Source organism: Anolis carolinensis, chromosome 6 (assembly GCF_035594765.1).
Source record: "Anolis carolinensis isolate JA03-04 chromosome 6, rAnoCar3.1.pri, whole genome shotgun sequence".
Classification (NCBI taxonomy): domain Eukaryota; kingdom Metazoa; phylum Chordata; class Lepidosauria; order Squamata; family Dactyloidae; genus Anolis; species Anolis carolinensis.
The window spans coordinates 28,361,315-28,379,571 of record NC_085846.1 but is presented as its reverse complement, the minus strand read 5'-3'; the positions used below and the strand labels follow the sequence as shown (position 1 = coordinate 28,379,571).

General features: G+C 40.5%; 1 protein-coding gene across 2 annotated transcripts in view; it reads right to left on the bottom strand.

Moving 5' to 3' along the window:
- socs7 (suppressor of cytokine signaling 7) overlaps nucleotides 1–18,257 on the bottom strand; it is a 33,065-nt gene that overhangs the window by 6,745 nt on the left and 8,063 nt on the right. Inside the window, exons 2-9 of one of the 2 annotated variants that reach the window (XM_062983969.1) lie at nucleotides 16,759–16,823; nucleotides 15,269–15,373; nucleotides 12,761–12,865; nucleotides 7,960–8,090; nucleotides 6,431–6,599; nucleotides 5,698–5,826; nucleotides 2,797–2,932; nucleotides 293–451 (exon numbers count right to left, since the gene is read on the bottom strand). In XM_062983969.1, coding sequence (XP_062840039.1) covers nucleotides 331–451; nucleotides 2,797–2,932; nucleotides 5,698–5,826; nucleotides 6,431–6,599; nucleotides 7,960–8,090; nucleotides 12,761–12,865; nucleotides 15,269–15,373; nucleotides 16,759–16,823 — 961 coding nt within the window. In that variant the 3' untranslated portion in view covers nucleotides 293–330. The remainder of the gene's footprint in view (nucleotides 1–292; nucleotides 452–2,796; nucleotides 2,933–5,697; nucleotides 5,827–6,430; nucleotides 6,600–7,959; nucleotides 8,091–12,760; nucleotides 12,866–15,268; nucleotides 15,374–16,758; nucleotides 16,824–18,257) is intronic. The other variant, XM_062983970.1, reaches the window with a different exon arrangement.

Genomic DNA, 18,257 nt, shown 5'->3' with positions numbered 1-18,257 from the left:
GCTGTCCTCACTACACTTAATGGTAGGGCCATGTTGAAAAGACTCCAACACCAGAGGAGACATAGCAGAGTTAAATGCATTCTACAAATTGAGGAAGCCTCTTCTAAAACAAGGAATGGGGGCCCTCTGAAGTGGCCTACTGATGGGAGAAAGTTATTTTAAGTTATTTGGTGTTGCTCATCAATTTGGACAAACTTTTGTTGTATTTTATGTGTTCTGTATTGTACTTTTGTTGCCATGTAAGCCACCCCGAGTCCCTTCTAGTCTTTGTATATAATAACACATATTTTACCATTGGAGACAGCAGCAAGATGGGGGTAGGACTCCTCACTACGTTGAAGTGTCTGCCTCTTGCTTCTGTTTGGAAACAAGCTGAGCCTCTTTCAGTGAGAGATAGACCTCCTCCTGGGGGTCATAGTAGTAGAACTTGCGGATGTATGAGATCAGAGGCCTAGGTGAATAGAAAGCCAAGGGAAATATCCAAAAATACTTTTAGAGACACGATGAGGAAGAACTGAAGTCAAGTTTCAAACAGATTAACAACAAGATTCTAAATTCTCTTTTCTTTCCTTTTAGAGAGCAGGGTTTGAATCCCCCCAAAAAAACCACTGGGTGACTTGGGCAAGGCACACTCAGAGGCCGACAAAGACAAACCCCTTCTGAAAAAATATTGCCAAGTAAAACCTGTGATAGGGTCTCCCATAAGGCACACAACATAACAGTGCAAAAGATAAGAGTTGTTAGTGCAAATGCACAACATAACCATGACTGGGGAAAATGGAAATTTAGAAACCGGCTCCATTACAGATTTAGCACTGAAGTGATTTTCAGATTCAAAGTCTGAAAGCTGAAATACATACATAACATGCTTCCAGCAATCCTGGACCTTGCATGCCTTTCCCACAACATCACACCTCTTTGCTCTTTATTTATTTTTTTGTTTTCAACCAAGTCACCTTTTTTCCTCCTCCAGAAAACAAATCTCAAAAAGATACGGCCTGCTTTCTAGCCACCCTGAGTCTCATTATTGAGAAATGTGAGATATAAATAAGTAAGCAAGCTACTGCAAGTAAGAACTTTAAGCAACCATTCACTGGACCTATCTTATTTGTCTTTTGCTCAATTCACAACTGGAATGTAGCTTCTGAAATTCAATTTGTACCTATCTGGAAGAGGTCACTCACCTTTATTTTCCAGCTCCTGCTGTGCCCAAGTACTAAGCCATTTATTTCCCTCCATGCCTCAGCCAAATTCATTTTCTCTATTCCCTACAGTGATATGCTGTCAACATTCAACATAACCTTTTGGCACAATGAAGTTTTAAACCTTGTGCTGACACAACAGCAGTTCAACTTGTCCTGGAGTATAGGTACAGGGAAAGAGGAGCAACTATTCTAGCCTCAGGCCCTTCCAGACACTTTGCAGCGCAAAAAATATATAGGATTTACTCATTTGTGGAAATCACCAGATGTTTTCCCTCAAGCAAGTAGTTTGCTTCAGGCACTATCCCACTACTTGGAACTGCAAACCATATATGCATCAGGGTTTAGAAAAAAAAAATATTTCCCCCCTGTGCCATTTGATGTGAAGCTTTTTGTCTGTGATGCAACCCAGCTAGATCTGGGAGCCACATGCATCTCATTACTCTAAACCTGATTGTGTGCACTTTACATTTCTATTGAAAAGAATATTGTTTGGGGAGTAATACAAACATTCTGATTTCTCTCTCATCTGTCTGCCTGATTCACGAAGACACCTTCTTCCTTGATTGTTCAGACACTGAGTAATATTCTGTATATAACCAGAATAAGTAAGGCAGATAATGGGTAGATAGTACTTTTTAAAAACCTCCTTTTCCTTTTAGAAAATGGCATGGAGAGCAGAATTTTATCTCATGCCATGTAGTCCCACCCGTAGGATATTGTAAGACAGGATGGGGAAACCTTTAGTTGTGGTTTTTCTTATTTATGTTCTTTTATCCCAACAAAATGGCATCTTACAGTTTTTAAAATATAATACAAAAAGTTTTTAAACTATTAAATTGACTATCTTAACTAACAGCCTTCTAGATCTTTGGACAATTACCACAATGCATTACTATGGCCATGTTGTATGGAGCTGATGGGAAAAGGTTCTGAAAAACTAGTTACATAGTATGGCAGGAGTAGGGATAGTAACCTATTGAAAAAGTGAAATAACTTGGGTTTGTATTATTACAAATGACACAGTTAAGAAAGGTTGGGGGGAGACAACAGGAAGTGAGAGAATCTGCCCTAGGAAGGGAAATTCACTGCTGGAGGAATTATCATGGGGAAAGGATATCTCAACCAAAAATTTATCACCAATCCTTATTTCCACAACAAGCCCAATTTTTCAAAATCCAATTATCACAGGGACAGATAGTGAGGTGAAAACCTCTGAACAAGCAAAACAAACACCACATGGATGTTAACCCTTCCCTATGCTATCCAAAGCTTTATATGGCTGGAATCACACTTTAAAATGTACCTGTTCTGATGTACATACAAATTTAAGAACACGTCTACAGAACCTATCTTGTTCGTAACTTGGGGACTGCCCGTAATAAAATTTCACTATAAAAGAGAATAATGACATCAAATCAGAGAGATTCCTTTGATCCAGGTTGGAAATCATGCAGCCTTCTAGATGCTGTTGGGACTGCAACTTCCAGCAGCCGTAGCCAGCATAGCCAATGGTAAGGAATGCAAGGAGTCTAACAGTATCTTAAGAGCTGCATGATCCCCACCACTGCTTTAAGTAAAAGACAGAACCTACTTGGGGAGTGGTAGTTCTGGAATGTGATCAATGCGGACTAGCTGTCTTATCCGGAAGCGGCAAAGATGCTGTAGCGATTTCACATTGCTGAACCTAGAGACTGGGTAGAGGAGCTGGACAGGGGTTGGAGGGAGACCTACAAATTTTAAAGAAATTATTAAAGTAATTGAAGCAGCTTAAAGTGAGACAGAAGCAGCAGATAATAAAATATACAATAATCAGGAACCCAGAACAAAGCAAGAGCAAAAACCCACTAGCTGACTTCTTACACTGGCCATTTCTGCATTTGAAAGACTTCTCTCCTAGCTAGCCTTTGATGCAAATGTGATCCCATGCGTCCTCAGATTAGGAGCATAGTGTGTGAAAAGATATCTGGCTTTACACCTGCTTCACAGTTAAGCTCTTGAATAGTCTGCCTATTTTGGAGTACAGCCAAGCACTGGTTCCTGTGTGAACCCAAGCACTTGATGAAAGAGAAACCAGCTCTCTCGGCACTCTGCCAAAATCTCCACCGCCTTTACCTTCCTGGCTTACAATCTTGACTTCCCACTTTGGAAGCATAGCTTTTTCAAAGGGATGGTCATATCTAATTGGGGTGTGGAGAGTGGGGAAACAATTGTTTGTACAAGAATTTTGAAAAAAAAAATCCATAGCTTACCAAATTCACTTTTTCCCCTTGTGGGAAACACAGAGGCTAGCATCATACTGGTGACATATCCAGGCACAAGCTATATAATAATACATGCAGTGTGGTTTTGTTGGACAATGTACAATGGACTTATCCAACAGATGGTGGCATAAGTGGAGCTGTATATATAGGGCCAATACACACAGGACAGCATAGTTAAGTATAAAGAAAAGGATGTGAATATGCATTGCTTCTACACCATCATGCATCTTGAACATTTATCTGCATATAACTGCATTATGGTGGTATTCAGTATAGCTAATTTACTGGCAGTGTATTTCAAAGCAATGTGCGCTTTTGACCATTAAGTCCCAATTGTTGAGTTTGTTTGAAGAAACAGGGTAAGAAAAACACCTTTGCCCATCAGGTTTAAACCAGGATGAAAAACATATGACTTAACTAGGTACTACCGAAAGAGCCAGTATAGCACAATGGTTTGAGTGTTGGACTATGACCCCGGAGACCAGGGGTTCAATCTCCTTTCAGCCTTGCAAACCCACTGGGGGCCCAAGACAGGTCATATTCCTTCCATCTCAAATAAGATGTAGTCCCTCTGTAAAAATACTAAGAAAACCGCACAATAAGATTGGCATAAGTAAAAAAATGGCTCGGGTCCTGCTTATCTGCGTGACCGTATCTTCCCCTACGAACCAGCATGGGCTCTTAGATCTTCTGGGGAGGCCCTTCTCTCACTTCCCACCTCCATCCCAAACACATCTAAGTGGGGACAAGGGAGAGGGCCTTTTTGGCAGTGGCCTCCCAGCTCTAGAACTCTCTCCCCACAGATATTAAATTAGCTCCCACCCTAGCCATATTTTGCAGAAATTTGAATACAGTAGAGTCTCATTTATCCAACATAAACGGGCCAGCAGAATGTTGAATAAGTGTGAAAATGTTGGATAATAAGGAGGGATTAAGGAAAAGCCTATTAAACATCAAATTAGGTTATGATTTTACAAATTAAGCATCAAAACATCATGTTTTATGATCAAATTGACAAAAAAGCAGTTCAATCCATGGTGAAGTTATATAGTAATTACTGTATTTACGAATTTAGCATCAAAAAATTGAAAACATTGACTACAAAAACACTAGATTTTACAAAAACTAAAAGGTAGACTGTGTTGGATAATACAGAACATTGGATAAGTGAAGGTTGGATAAGTGAGACGTTGGATGTTCCAATGTATCTTTGAACAATAGGTCAATGTTTATCACCACCTAGGCTTAATTGTTTACTGCCCTAATCTCTAGCACTTTAATTCTATTCCTAATTTTATGACCTTGCGATTTTGCACATGCCTGCCTTCACTTGCAATTTTAATAGTTCCACCCACTGATGTATTTTATGAATTTTTATTTTATTGCTTTAATTATATATGCTGTTATTGTGTTCTGTTTTTATCTGTCGATTCTTGGGCTCAGTCCCCATGTGAACCGCTCTGAGTCCACTCAGGGAGATGGAAATGGGTTATAAATAAAGTATTATTATTATTATTATTATTATTATTATTATTATTATTGACCTGAAGGCACATAGAAACATCATGCTATTAAGCTGATACTCCATCACCTCAAGCCCAGCATGACCAAAGATTAGAGATTTGCAGGGCATTCTGAATAAGCATAATACAATGTTCACTGTGCATTCTGAAAGGAGCTAAAGCTAAGTAGTAAAACATATCCTCTGCATTCCTTCTCTGTCAACCTGTAAAATAATCTCATTCACTCTATCCCCAACTAAGCAGAGCTAACAGTACACTCAAATAGAGCAAATGAAGCAAGTAGAAGTCATGGGAGCTCCCCCAAAGTATTTCAACCAGCCAGCCATCTTAACAGAAGTCCTGAGAGGGATCTAGCTGGCTGCATCTAGGAAGGGCTATATCCAGAACACAGTGGATCCATGAATTCCTCAGCTCTGCAATCATCGTCCCTCTCTTTGCTTGCACTGCTCTTTCCAATTGGACAGAAGCACCAAAGCTATTGCTTAGAGAAGGTTGATAATGTCAAGAGTGGCTTTTTTCAGGCTAAGAAAACACATTTCTTGGACTTGTTTATGCCAGAGAAAAATCACAATGTTCTGGAATGTTCTGGGAATGGTTTGTACCTGTTAGTATTACTAACATCAACATGGATGGTATTTTGCAACAGAACCCACCTCTCTTTTAATAAATGTGACATGGACACAAAATTATCTCTGTTCTACTACACACCTGGAACCCTGGATCGCAAGAAATACAGGAACTTCCCATTTTTGGAGTGCATGATGGCACGCTTGATGAACTCCACTACAGACTGGCAACGGTCCTCAAATTTGGGGTGACACCAAAGACTGAAAGTTCCTGAGCCAAGAAACAAAAGAGACGAAGTAAATAGAAGACAGATTACAAACGTTCCTATCAAAATAATAGCAACTATCACTGATAATTGAGACATGAGAGATGCCTCCCTGCAGGATAACATCCAGATGTTCCCTGGGCAACGTCTTTGTAGATGGCTGATTCTCTCACACCAGAAGCGACTTGCAGCATGCAACCAAACAAATAATTTTGTTTGTGGTTTTTCTATACATTATAACTGTATTCTCAATTCACTTCTGACATGATAAATAAACTGATTAGTGGGTAGAATACTGACAAACATAGCACACAAGCTTGAGGCATAAAACATATGGTGGTTTACATTCATACAAAACACAGGTGACCCAAAGCCAGACAAGCTATGCATTCACACAAATGGTACAAAGTCCTAGGAAAAAGTAAGATGGTAGCAGAATAATAATCTTTTGCTGCTTTTTGCTGCCTGAAGTGGTCACCACTCTAATAGCAGGAGTGGCTCAATGCTAGGAGACTGGAGTATAATATCCCTCTCATTTCAATTAAATTCTTATTGAGGAAAGTAGGAATCATGCTAGGTCTATGCCTTTCCCCTTGTACCCGTGTTTACCTCTGTAGTGCTCCATTCGGGTGTGATGGGTAATACCCTGTGATCGAAAGCTGAGGCTCAGAATGTACCGGGGATCTGAGCTATCACGAACCAAAAAGGAGCCATCAGGTTTCCCTTTCAGCTTCATTTCAGCATCTTCCCAGTTCATTGGTCCCCAGTACCAACCACACTATTTGAAGCAAGAAAGGGGAGGAGAAACAGTCTAGTCAAACCTAAATCAAAATATTTTTAATTAGAATTTGTTAAGCAACGGCAACATTGGAATGTGTCACAACAGGAAACTACTTGCTAACCAAATCATCGAGAAATTATTTCTATCAACTTGTTTCAATAGAACATTTTTAAAACATTTGGATCCAGCACCTACTCTTTGACTTGGCACAGAAAAGGAAGAACCGGCACATTGGACAAAGATGACTTTTAAATCATTCAAACATAAAGCATCACACAGCTAAGTTTCCCAGTCCACATGGAAGTCCCAATTTTGGGTTTTAAGTGAGGAGACTTAAGTAGTTGCTCACTTACATCATGTCATGATTCGGTCACTTTCATCATGCCAAAGCTATCACTGAAACAAAATATACACAAATTCGATGCAATTTCCCTTTCTTAAAGGAAAATTTCTCCTTTTCAAAGTAAATTTTCCTAACTACCAGGGGTGATTCAAGCTATACACAAACTACGCACTTGCGGAAGGCGCAGTCCTCTAGAGAGCGCAGTTGAGGTGCCTTGGAGAGCACAATTAGCCCGCCTGGCTGCAAGCTGGCCTGCTTGCCTCCACTTTCCTTTCTGCTAGGCTCCCTTGCCCTCCCACCGCCCCTCCAAAGCTGGGAAGGGGGGGGGGGGAGAGCAAAAGAACATCCATCCCCGCAGCATGGGAAAACAACAGAAGTGCGGCTCCCTTGCCACTGCAGCCGTTTCTGTTGTTTTCCCACGCCTCGGGGATGGGTGCTCTTTTGCACTCCCCCCCCCCACACACACACACTTCCCGGCTTCGAAGGGGCGGTGGGAGGCTCCCACCGCCCCTCTTAAGCCAGGAGGGGGGAGGGAAGAGTGAAGGAGCACTCATTCCCACGCTGTGATTCCATGCCTTGGGGATGGGTGCTCTTTCACACTCCCCCCCCCTTCCTGGCTTCGGAGGGGAACGGCGGGGGGGGGGGGGGAGGAGAAGCATTCATCCCCGTGCCGTGATTCGGTAATTGGTTGAGGGGGCGGGGGCAAAAAATACTGCTTACTTACATTTGAAAATTGCCTAGGGTCGGCCCTGCTAACTACCCAAAATTTGTTGAGAAGGGGCTCTGTAAAATGTGTCTGTGCCCTCTTTTTAACCAACGTTTTGTGAATCATCTTGTTAAGAATTAAAAAGTACTACTTTGTACCACAGAAATATCATGCAGCCAATGTTGCACTGACAATACAATTCAATAATGTCATCCTTTTCACAATTTCCAGCTTATGTTTCTATCAAATATACTTGCAGGGAGTCACAAGCATCTCTCTCAAATTAAAAAAAAAACCCTAACACTTACTTTTTCTAGCTCCCGCAAACTTGCTGCGAAACTGCTTGAGTCAGGCCGATAGAGAGGGCACTGAAGGTGCTGTGAAGGTTGGCTGTGTACTGCTTCCGGTGCTCTGATTGGGATGATTCTGGGAAATGCGTCTGCAAGGGGAGATGAAGGACAGTCACCCAGATGTCTCATCAAGGAATAAAAATTGAGGAAGTTAATAGCAGCTGCTAGAGAAGACACTTTAAAAAAAGTTGAGAAACAGGCTCAAACGATCCAAGGGAGGCATTAATGACTGTAAGTGGAATGTGGTCTATAGGAGAATGAGACAGACTTTAGGTTTGTGGAATCTATTTTCTATTTCATTAGAACCTTGAAATGGTCGAAGCAGGTCCACATCCCTTTCACACTGCACAGTAATAAACACTAGTATTCTACTTTAACTGCAAAATATTATCCCATGCAGTCCTCGGATTTGCAGTTCATGGAAGAATATTTAGAATTCACAGTCAGAGGGCTTTAGTGCCTTTTAAAACTACAACTTGTATAATTCTATAGGATGTAGCTATGCCAACTAAAGTGGAATCATGGTGCTATAACTGCATAGTGTGAAAGAGCCCCAGGTAAGAGGGTAGCTTAGAAAAGTACATACAAAACTATGAAACTACATGCCTCTCAACACATACTTAGGCCAGGTATGTGTTTTCAGTACAAGAATTGGCAGACATCCTAAACATTGGCAGACATCCTAAACAAAGAAGAAAAATAAGACAAGTGCAAAGAAGCCAGAATGGATGTCCAAAGAACTTCTAACTGAGCTAAAGCTCAAAAGTGACACGCACAAGAAGTGGAAAAGGGGAGAAATCACCAAAGAAGAATTCAAACGTATAGCCAACACCTGTAGGGAAAAGGTTCGCAAGGCTAAAGCGCAAAATGAGCTCAGGCTTGCCAGGGACATAAAAAACAACAAAAAGGCTTTTTTGCTTACGTTGGTAGAAAAAGGAAGAAAAAGGAGGCGATAGGGCCATTGCAAGGAGAAGATGGGGTGATGGCGACAGGGGACAGGGAAAAGGCAGAACTACTTAATGCCTTCTTTGCCTCGGTCTTCTCAGAAAAAGAAAGCCATCTTCAACCTCAGCAACACGGAATGGACGAAGGATTGGGGGAAATCCAACCCCAAATAGGGAAACAAGTTGTCCAGGAACACTTGGCCTCTCTAAACGAATTCAAGTCCCCAGGGCCAGATCAGCTACACCCAAGAGTACTGAAGGAACTAGCGGAAGTTATTTCAGAACCACTGGCAATTATCTTCGAGAGTTCTTGGAGAACGGGAGAAGTCCCAGCAGATTGGAGGAGGGCGAATGTGGTCCCTATCTTCAAGAAGGGAAAAAAGAACGACCCAAACAATTACCGTCCGGTCAGCCTCACATCAATACCAGGCAAAATTCTGGAAAAGATCATTAAGGAAGTGGTCTGCGAACACTTAGAAACAAATGCGGTCATTGCTAATAGTCAACACGGATTTACCAAAAACAAGTCATGCCAGACTAATCTGATCTCTTTTTTCGATAGAGTTACGAGTTGGGTCGATACAGGGAATGCTGTGGATGTAGCCTACCTGGATTTCAGTAAGGCCTTCGACAAAGTCCCCCACGACCTTCTGGCAAGGAAACTAGTAAAATGTGGGCTAGACAAAACTACGGTTAGGTGGATCTGTAATTGGCTAAGCGAACGAACCCAAAGGGTGCTCACCAATGCGTCGTCTTCATCATGGAAAGAAGTGACAAGTGGAGTGCCGCAGGGCTCCGTCCTGGGCCCGGTTCTGTTCAACATCTTTATTAACGACTTAGACGAAGGGTTAGAAGGCACGATCATCAAGTTTGCAGACGACACCAAACTGGGAGGGATAGCTAACACTCCAGAAGACAGGAGCAGAATTCAAAACGATCTTGACAGACTAGAGAGATGGGCCAAAACTAACAAAATGAAGTTCAACAGGGACAAATGCAAGATACTTCACTTTGGCAGAAAAAATGGAAATCAAAGATACAGAATGGGGGACGCCTGGCTTGACAGCAGTGTGTGCGAAAAAGACCTTGGAGTCCTCGTGGACAACAAGTTAAACATGAGCCAACAATGTGATGCGGCTGCTAAAAAAGCCAATGGGATTCTGGCCTGCATCAATAGGGGAATAGCGTCTAGATCCAGGGAAGTTATGCTCCCCCTCTATTCTGCCTTGGTCAGACCACACCTGGAATACTGTGTCCAATTTTGGGCACCACAGTTGAAGGGAGATGTTGACAAGCTGGAAAGCGTCCAGAGGAGGGCGACTAAAATGATTAAGGGTCTGGAGAACAAGCCCTATGAGGAGCGGCTTAAAGAGCTGGGCATGTTTAGCCTGCAGAAGAGAAGGCTGAGAGGAGACATGATAGCCATGTACAAATATGTGAAGGGAAGTCATAGGGAAGAGGGAGCAAGCTTGTTTTCTGCTGCCCTGCAGACTAGGACACGGAACAATGGCTTCAAAATACAGGAAAGGAGATTCCACCTGAACATCAGGAAGAACTTCCTCACTGTGAGAGCTGTTCGACAGTGGAACTCTCTCCCCGGGGCTGTGGTGGAGACTCCTTCCTTGGAGGCTTTTAAGCAGAGGCTGGATGGCCATCTGTCGGGGGTGCTTTGAATGCGATTTCCTGCTTCTTGGCAGGGGGTTGGACTAGATGGCCCATGTGGTCTCTTCCAACTCTACTATTCTATGATTCTATGATTCTATGATTCCCTCTCTCACAGATACACTCACCTCTAGGACAAGCTATATCTTTTTATCAGCTGTCTAATTTAGGAGGAAAAATAAACTTCTGTTGGTCAGTTTAACCTCGAAAGACCAGAAACACTTGTTGATATCCAGATATCTATCAATAGATTCTCGTCTAATTTCTGTCCACTTCTGAACTATAAGAGTCCTGAAGCAAATCTAGCTTAAAGAATAATTTCATTTCCAATTCACATCTCCTATGTCTATATTTTTGTGGCTTATCCTCAATATTACAGGTTTATTATTATAGGCATTCTATGTTGATTTCCGCCAATGCTTTCCTTCCAAGTCGCCAGAAGACAAGAAAACAGTGGCACAACTGATGTCACATTATTCGAACTAATGGAAAAGCATTATGCAAATGCCTGCAGCTATCTATATTGAATGTTTCCTATAGTAAAAAGTATTTTATTGCACACAAAAACACTTTTTTTCAGCTGAAAGTTTTAGTACACTAATATTAATAATACATTAATATCAAAATGCTTTTATAAGTAAGAGTAAGAAGTTCTGGATAAAAGACAATCAAGATGTCTCCAAGGAGATGTCCATGGACACTGCATGTTCTAAGGGATGAGTGGAGAAATAGTTTGGCCTCCCACAGTCCCCTACTATCAGCCATGTTGTGTAGAACTTCTGCTGTCCTAAGCCAAAATATCTGGAGAGGCAAAGATTCCCCAGTCCTTCCCCAGCCCAAAGACAAGTAGTGTCTCAAAAGACTTGACTTTATAGTTTAATGCATCTTATCTCAAATATCGATTGGTGGTAGAGAAGCCTTCAAAATATAGAGAGGAGGCTAGCGTCTAACTATACAGGGAAGTGAAAACAGATGGGAAAAGAGAAATAGTAACTGAGGTAAGGTGGGGTACATCTTGTAGTAGCCACAAAACGAAGTGAGACACAGATGCACAGCATTTCATTTATCCAACACATAGAACCATCCTGGCCTTCCATGCACTGACAAATTTCAGGAGGGAAGTCTTCACACATGGGTTAATTTTAGCAACCTAATTTTTCCAACCTAATCTCTAATACACTGTTTCCCCAATGTATAACAGGTAAATAAACATACATCTCTATTCATGCCCACACAGCACACTCATTCAATACATTTTCCTTTGTTTTTGTCTCTGTTGATTTGGTTTCCTCAGATGGCAAGTTGTTACATAAATATAGGTTCCAGCTAATTTAGAAAGAAAATCCAAATTAAACCTGAAACAAAATAGTTACATGCCAGGAGAGGATCTCAATTTTGCAGCACGAGTAGCTACAAGGATCCATAAACTCACACATCAACTACTTCAAGGGCAAACTGAAGTCAGATATACGTATGGAGCTAGGTGGATATATATTCATTTGGTTGCAGGCTTTTCCAACACATGGGAAATAATTTGCACAACATATTCTTGTCACCCATAATTTGTTACAACTTTGATTAATGATGTTAAAAGCCATTACTTGGTTATCAAGTCAATTATATTAATGGCATGAGTTATAATTGGCTTCTCATTGTAATTCTCGAAACATTACTTGCCAAAATAGTTCTGATTCAGCAAGAAAATCCTAAACTCTTTAGTTAACATGCAATCCTTCCAAACATTTACAATGGAAAATTCCACACAAATGTTATTTCCAGCTCACTAGCCAGAATGCCATAAAATATCCCAGAGACATCTACAGGAATCACTGTTTCATATGAGAGGAGACAGCCAGAAGTTACAAAAAAGCCTTGCAATGGGTAAGGTGGGGAGAGACGCAGTGGAATCCTGTGAATGTCACTCTAGGGCTTCCAGTGTATACATGTTTCCCACAGAAAAATTAGCATGCTCAAAAGAAAGATTTTAAAAACTGTGTATATCACAAATATATGAGGAACTGTTTTCTATCTGTCCCATTTCTTGCACACCGCCTTGCGCCCAAAAATCCATTAATCAAATTGAGAAACTCAGCTAACTTGGACATCTTCACAAAAGAAATTTTGGAAACCTTGAGCATCAAGACTAAACTGACCAGGGGCATGCGGCGGAGGCGGCGGAGGCAGAGGAAAAGACTGGAGGGACGAAGACCCCATCGGACCCACTAAGACAGATGTAGGCAGTGTCCCACTGATATCATCTAGAAGAAGAACAAAAAAAAAAATTGAAAGGTCCAAGAGGTATGAAATGCAACCTGGCAAAAATACATGCCTAGGTTTTCTCAGAGTTTTAAACAGCCGTCTTGGCCCTTTTGCAACATTAATAAAAATAAACACATATTCCTGTTGAAGGTTTCTCACTCATTTCTTGAATGTGCTAATTAGAAACCATTTCATACTATCAGTATTATGGTTAAAAGTTATTTTTCAGGGAAAAAATTCCCAAAAAATATGAACAAAGTACATCATCTTCCCGAATGATCTTTGACACAGGTAAGTCAAGATGCTTGTAATGTGTTTGGGGGGAGTTTCTTCATGCTTTAGCAATATGAGTAATCACTTCATATAGGCATAAAGATGTTGGGATTTATTATAAACAAGCTCACACATTTATACTAATGTTACTGTAAAAGGAAGCAAGTGCTCACATAACATCTGTTTTGTTTTGGAGTACCAGAGTCTGAATCACTTGAAAGCATAAATTTCAATGTAATGAATACATTTAAATGGAAAGAAGCCATGCATAACTGAAGGGATTTTTTTGGAAAAAATTCTATATTTAAAATACAGCAGGTGCCTACAATACATGGCCTGCCAAGCTAAATACAGCATACCAGACATGCATGGCAGGCAACAGGGAACTCATTCAACCTTCCATTTTCATTGCTTTCCTAGACAAAAGCAGGGAACCAACGGGGAGCTGTTAATCACCTGCTAAATCAAGGTATGCAACTAGTTATTTGCATCTGGTTTAACAAATGACACATCATACAGGCCCAACAAACAGTACTCTGCAAAGAAAGAACTTCTGGGCTTGATGTTCATGAAAGGATAGATGTTACAAGAGGTACAATGCTGCCACCACTCTGCCTCTCCTGCTTCAACAACTTCTTCTTGATGACATAGGAAGAGACAGACCACAACACTGTTTGTTCCACATATGTAACAGCATCAAGCTAAACAACCCCCGGTCCACCCTCAAATCATACTACTGCAGACTGAAATAGCATTGCAATAGTGGGAGTGTGCAGAATGCAGCAGTTCTGGGAGCTGGAACTGGTCCCTGCTGATGCTATTGTTTTTGAAGTGGCCTATCTTCCTGGTTTAACAAGTTTTCTGTATCCTACAGGTCAGTGCTTCTTAAAATGGTGATCCATAGAAAACAAACTATTGTCTGCTGATCCAGGTAAGAAAGAAACAACTGTAGTCAATAGACACAAATATGACACATTGGGATATATAACCTGCTTGTCCTTCTGCATCAGACAGCTTAAGCAACATTGCTCAAAAGCAGTAGTATCTCAACAGCACCCTCTAGAAATGTTGGGCCACCATCCACATCATCCCTAGAATAGAGTGATTGGAGTTGCAGCCCAGCACTTCTGGGGGTTGACAGGTTGAGAAAGGTGGGTAGGAATCTTATTCTAATGCTTCGTGCCATCCATTTCTAGTTTCCTTACATACAGACACATGAAGAGGAGTACTTCAAAGTAAAATTCAAGGAAAGACAAAGGGGAGACAAAATAACATCCCAAAAGATTAGCTAAATCCAAATTGATTTTAAGTTTTAAACTCTTCCAAGTGAAAATGTGAAACTCAAGACATTTGCAAGTGTAAATAACCAGTTCAAAAGACACAGCTTCTCTGAAAGGAAATGAATTTAAACCTAAAACAAATCTTGAATTTCAGTCGGATCTATAAATGAACACAGAAAATATCCTGTACTTGACTATTTGTTTATCAACCACCTCAGTGTTAAACACTGGAATATTGTGAATGCTATAATGTTATATTAATCCTGGGAAACAGCCAAACATAGGCAACTTTACAACTTCATAAATAGCAACTCCATGTTTGAAGAAAAAGAGACATCACCATCCTGCTTAATTCCTTACTCTTCCACACAAGTTAACAGAATTTGCAAAACATGCACATTTACTTAATTCATGCAAGGGCTATAGAATCTGGCTATTCAATTTGCATTGTGTGGTGCAGAATTTGGAGTGGAGAGAAAAAGAATCAGCATGCTTCAGCACAGAATACACACAGGATAGCTTTGTTACACATTACAAGTGGACACTGCACACCTATGGGGGTTGGGATCTAGGGACCATATTTATTCTCCTCTGAATTTAGGCAGGTTGTATCTGCCTTCAAGCCTAAAGAAAAAAAATCAATCACATAAATAGCAAATTAGTGGCCCAATATGCCAAATCCTTTTTAAACTAAAAGCAGAAGGAAATCCAAGAAAGTCCTGTTTCTCAGAAATAAAAAAATAGGACAGTGACAGATGGAAAAAGAAGTCAGAACTAATTCTCATGAAAAAAAGTTTTGGGAAAAAAGTATGAGGTCTATTTTAAAAGATATGAGAATGCAAGCTGTACCCAAAAGGCTGAGGCTTCGTCGTGGGGGAGGTGGTGGTGTAGGAGGATGTGGAGACGTTAGACCACGCTGAGAGATATCCACATCCACCAGCGACACTGTCTCACCTGAAAAAAGGAAGAAAATGATTATTAGAACCGATAGTACAGGGAATTCTTTCAAGATCGTCCATCCACCATCCTGAAGATATTTACACGCAGGAAGCTCAGAATTGAGATCATCTGGACATAGTGAGACATCGGCTCTATATTAGGCATTGGCAAACTTCAGCCCTCCAGATGCTTTGGACTTCAACTCCCAGAAATTCCAGTCATCTTATCAGTTGTTAAGAATTGTGGAAGTTGAAGTCCAAAACACCTGGAGGGCTAATGTTTGTCCATGCCTGCTTTATATCGAACTGCCCTTGAACAGTGTTCAGAAATTGTCACTGGTGCAAAATGCAAACAGCGAGGTAGTTTTCCTGGGTACATTTTCAGGCTATATCATACTGATCTTTCAAGTGTACTGGTTGCTGACTTGTTTATTAAAAAGCCACCTTTTTGGTTAGCAGTGGTCCCAGCTGCTCAGATTTCATATAATCTTAGCTAATCCTCCATTAATGGCTTTGTCCTCTCAGCCAAGTTATTGAGAAAGTGTACATTAATCCTCCAGGGAGTTTGATGGTTAGAAAATAGATGCTGGCAGTATCCCAGTTGCAATGCTTCTCAATGGCTGCTCCTAGGCTCTGCAACTCCCTTCCCAAGAAGCTAGACTAACCTTCCTATCTTTCCACAAGCAGGTGAAAACCTGTTTAATCCAGCACGTCTTTAAATTATTTCACAGGAGAAACGGACCCTGTGTAATGTTCTGGATTTCTATTTGGTGCTGTTTTAATCTGTTTTATGATGGCCTAATTGTTGTTTTTAAACTTTTGTGATATTATTTTTATGATGTTTATTTTAACGCTTGTGAATCATAAAAAGTCAATATATAAGAATATTATGAATTAAGGGAAAGAGATTTAACTCAGAAGATTAGGAGTCATTCATGCTGCTGGATTTGGTCCCTGAGAAAAACTGATACCATTTTCCATTGCCACAGTTAAGTCACTCTATAGCACTCTTGGCAATATTATCTGGGGGAAATGGGATATGTATTCCTGAGCAAACAAGGTTGTGTGAAATTAGTGGTGTTCAACTTCTGGTCCTCCCAGTGTTTTGGACTTCAGCTCTCAGAATCCCTATGCACTGGCTATTTTGACTGAAGCTCCTAGGAGTTAAAGGCTCAAGAAGTAAAAGAGAAATGAGAATTACTGCACTAAAGGACTCCATCGATAATCCCTCTCACACACATATATGCAGAGATATGCAGATACAGAAAAGTGAACCATCCCAAAGCCAGCTAGAACTTTTTCCAACCAACAGTATTACTGTGTTTTACTTTAAAGACTTTTGCAATGATATATTATATGCCCACTGCTTTTTTTAAAATTAGGAAGAAAACACATACTCACCTGTGAAGAGGGGACCAAAAACAACGGGAGAAAAGGCACTTTGTGTTCGCATCAGTCTTGGCTTTCTATAAGACAGACAGACGAGACTGTAAATAAGGCAATTCTGGATTCCTGTTAATCACAAGAGCCTCAGTCCTTCTCTCCTACACCATGAGCCGTAGACCTACCTTCATCCATTATTATTTATAAAAAGAGTATGTGAAGGGGCTGATGACACAGGGAAACCCATTATGTTTATGCTACTTAGGTTGTAAACTACTTTTAAAATGGCAGTAGTTCCTTACAAATGGCCAGAATGTAAGGAACTAAGAACGTAATAATCCAGCTCCTTCACACATACCCAATGCAGTCTGAACAAGTGTGATTCTTACTCTTTACGCATGTCACGCTTGCTCCAGAAATGACCACTTTGACTGCAAGATTGAAGCGTGCTGGTTTAATTCAGAAAAAAGCTTGCCTCAGCCATACGAGTTTTGAATATTCTTTAGGGACTCAATTCCTCAGTTTAAGAACTAAGATCCAATTAAATACTCAGTTTTCACAAAAGTGGTTATTAATCTCACTACTAGAAAAAATATGAGAAAGTATTCATTTCCATTTTTCAAGGGCACTGACACCCCAATACTATTTTTCTTTCAGAGTAAAACTTATCACTGTATAAAAAAGTAAAAAGGAATTCATCCTTGGATCAAGCTTTGTAATGTCAAGTTACTATGAGAAAGTAAAACCTTCTACTGATGTCTGCCACAGCACACTGATACAATCTAGGGGTAAGACATGAAGCACTTGGAGGGAGGAGGGAATCCCAATTTATAAAAACATCTTAATTTTGCAATAACTGATTCTTACTTTTCTTGGAACTTAGTATCACCTCAACCCTGCAGGGAGTTGTAGTTTTACAACGTCTTTAGACTTCTCTGCCAAGTAATGATGATGTCTCACCAAACTACAATTTCAAGGATTTCATAACAATGAGCCATGGCAGTTGAAGTGATGTCATATTCCATTAATTCTACAGTGTAAATGCACCATTAGTGAGTTTTATGTATGAACATGAATATCAACCCAGGAATTCTTAGTGTACCATATCGTCTCACTTTTTCTACATGTTTAGTAACAGAGAGCCCTTTGACCACGACTGGCCACCTGGTGCAGTATAAGACATTTTGTTGCCTGAGAAAGAACACCAATCCCTGCCTGCCCACAAGTCAAGGCACCTAATGGCTGCCAATTAATTCTGAAATCCCAAAACATTTCTCCTCCTAACAGTAAAAATTCAATCCTGCAGATAATGAATAACAATTTGATTTCTTTCAAGATATCTACTGGGTACAATGGGTAAATTCTACAGTTCCCTCTATTTGTAGGATGGGAGACTGTAGATAATTTAACCAAAAACAAGCTTTCTCACAGAAAAAATTATTATGTGAAGGCTTGGGAGGGGAATCCTTGGAACACTGGGTGGATTAAGCAGGCACAGAAATTGTTGGATTGTGCAT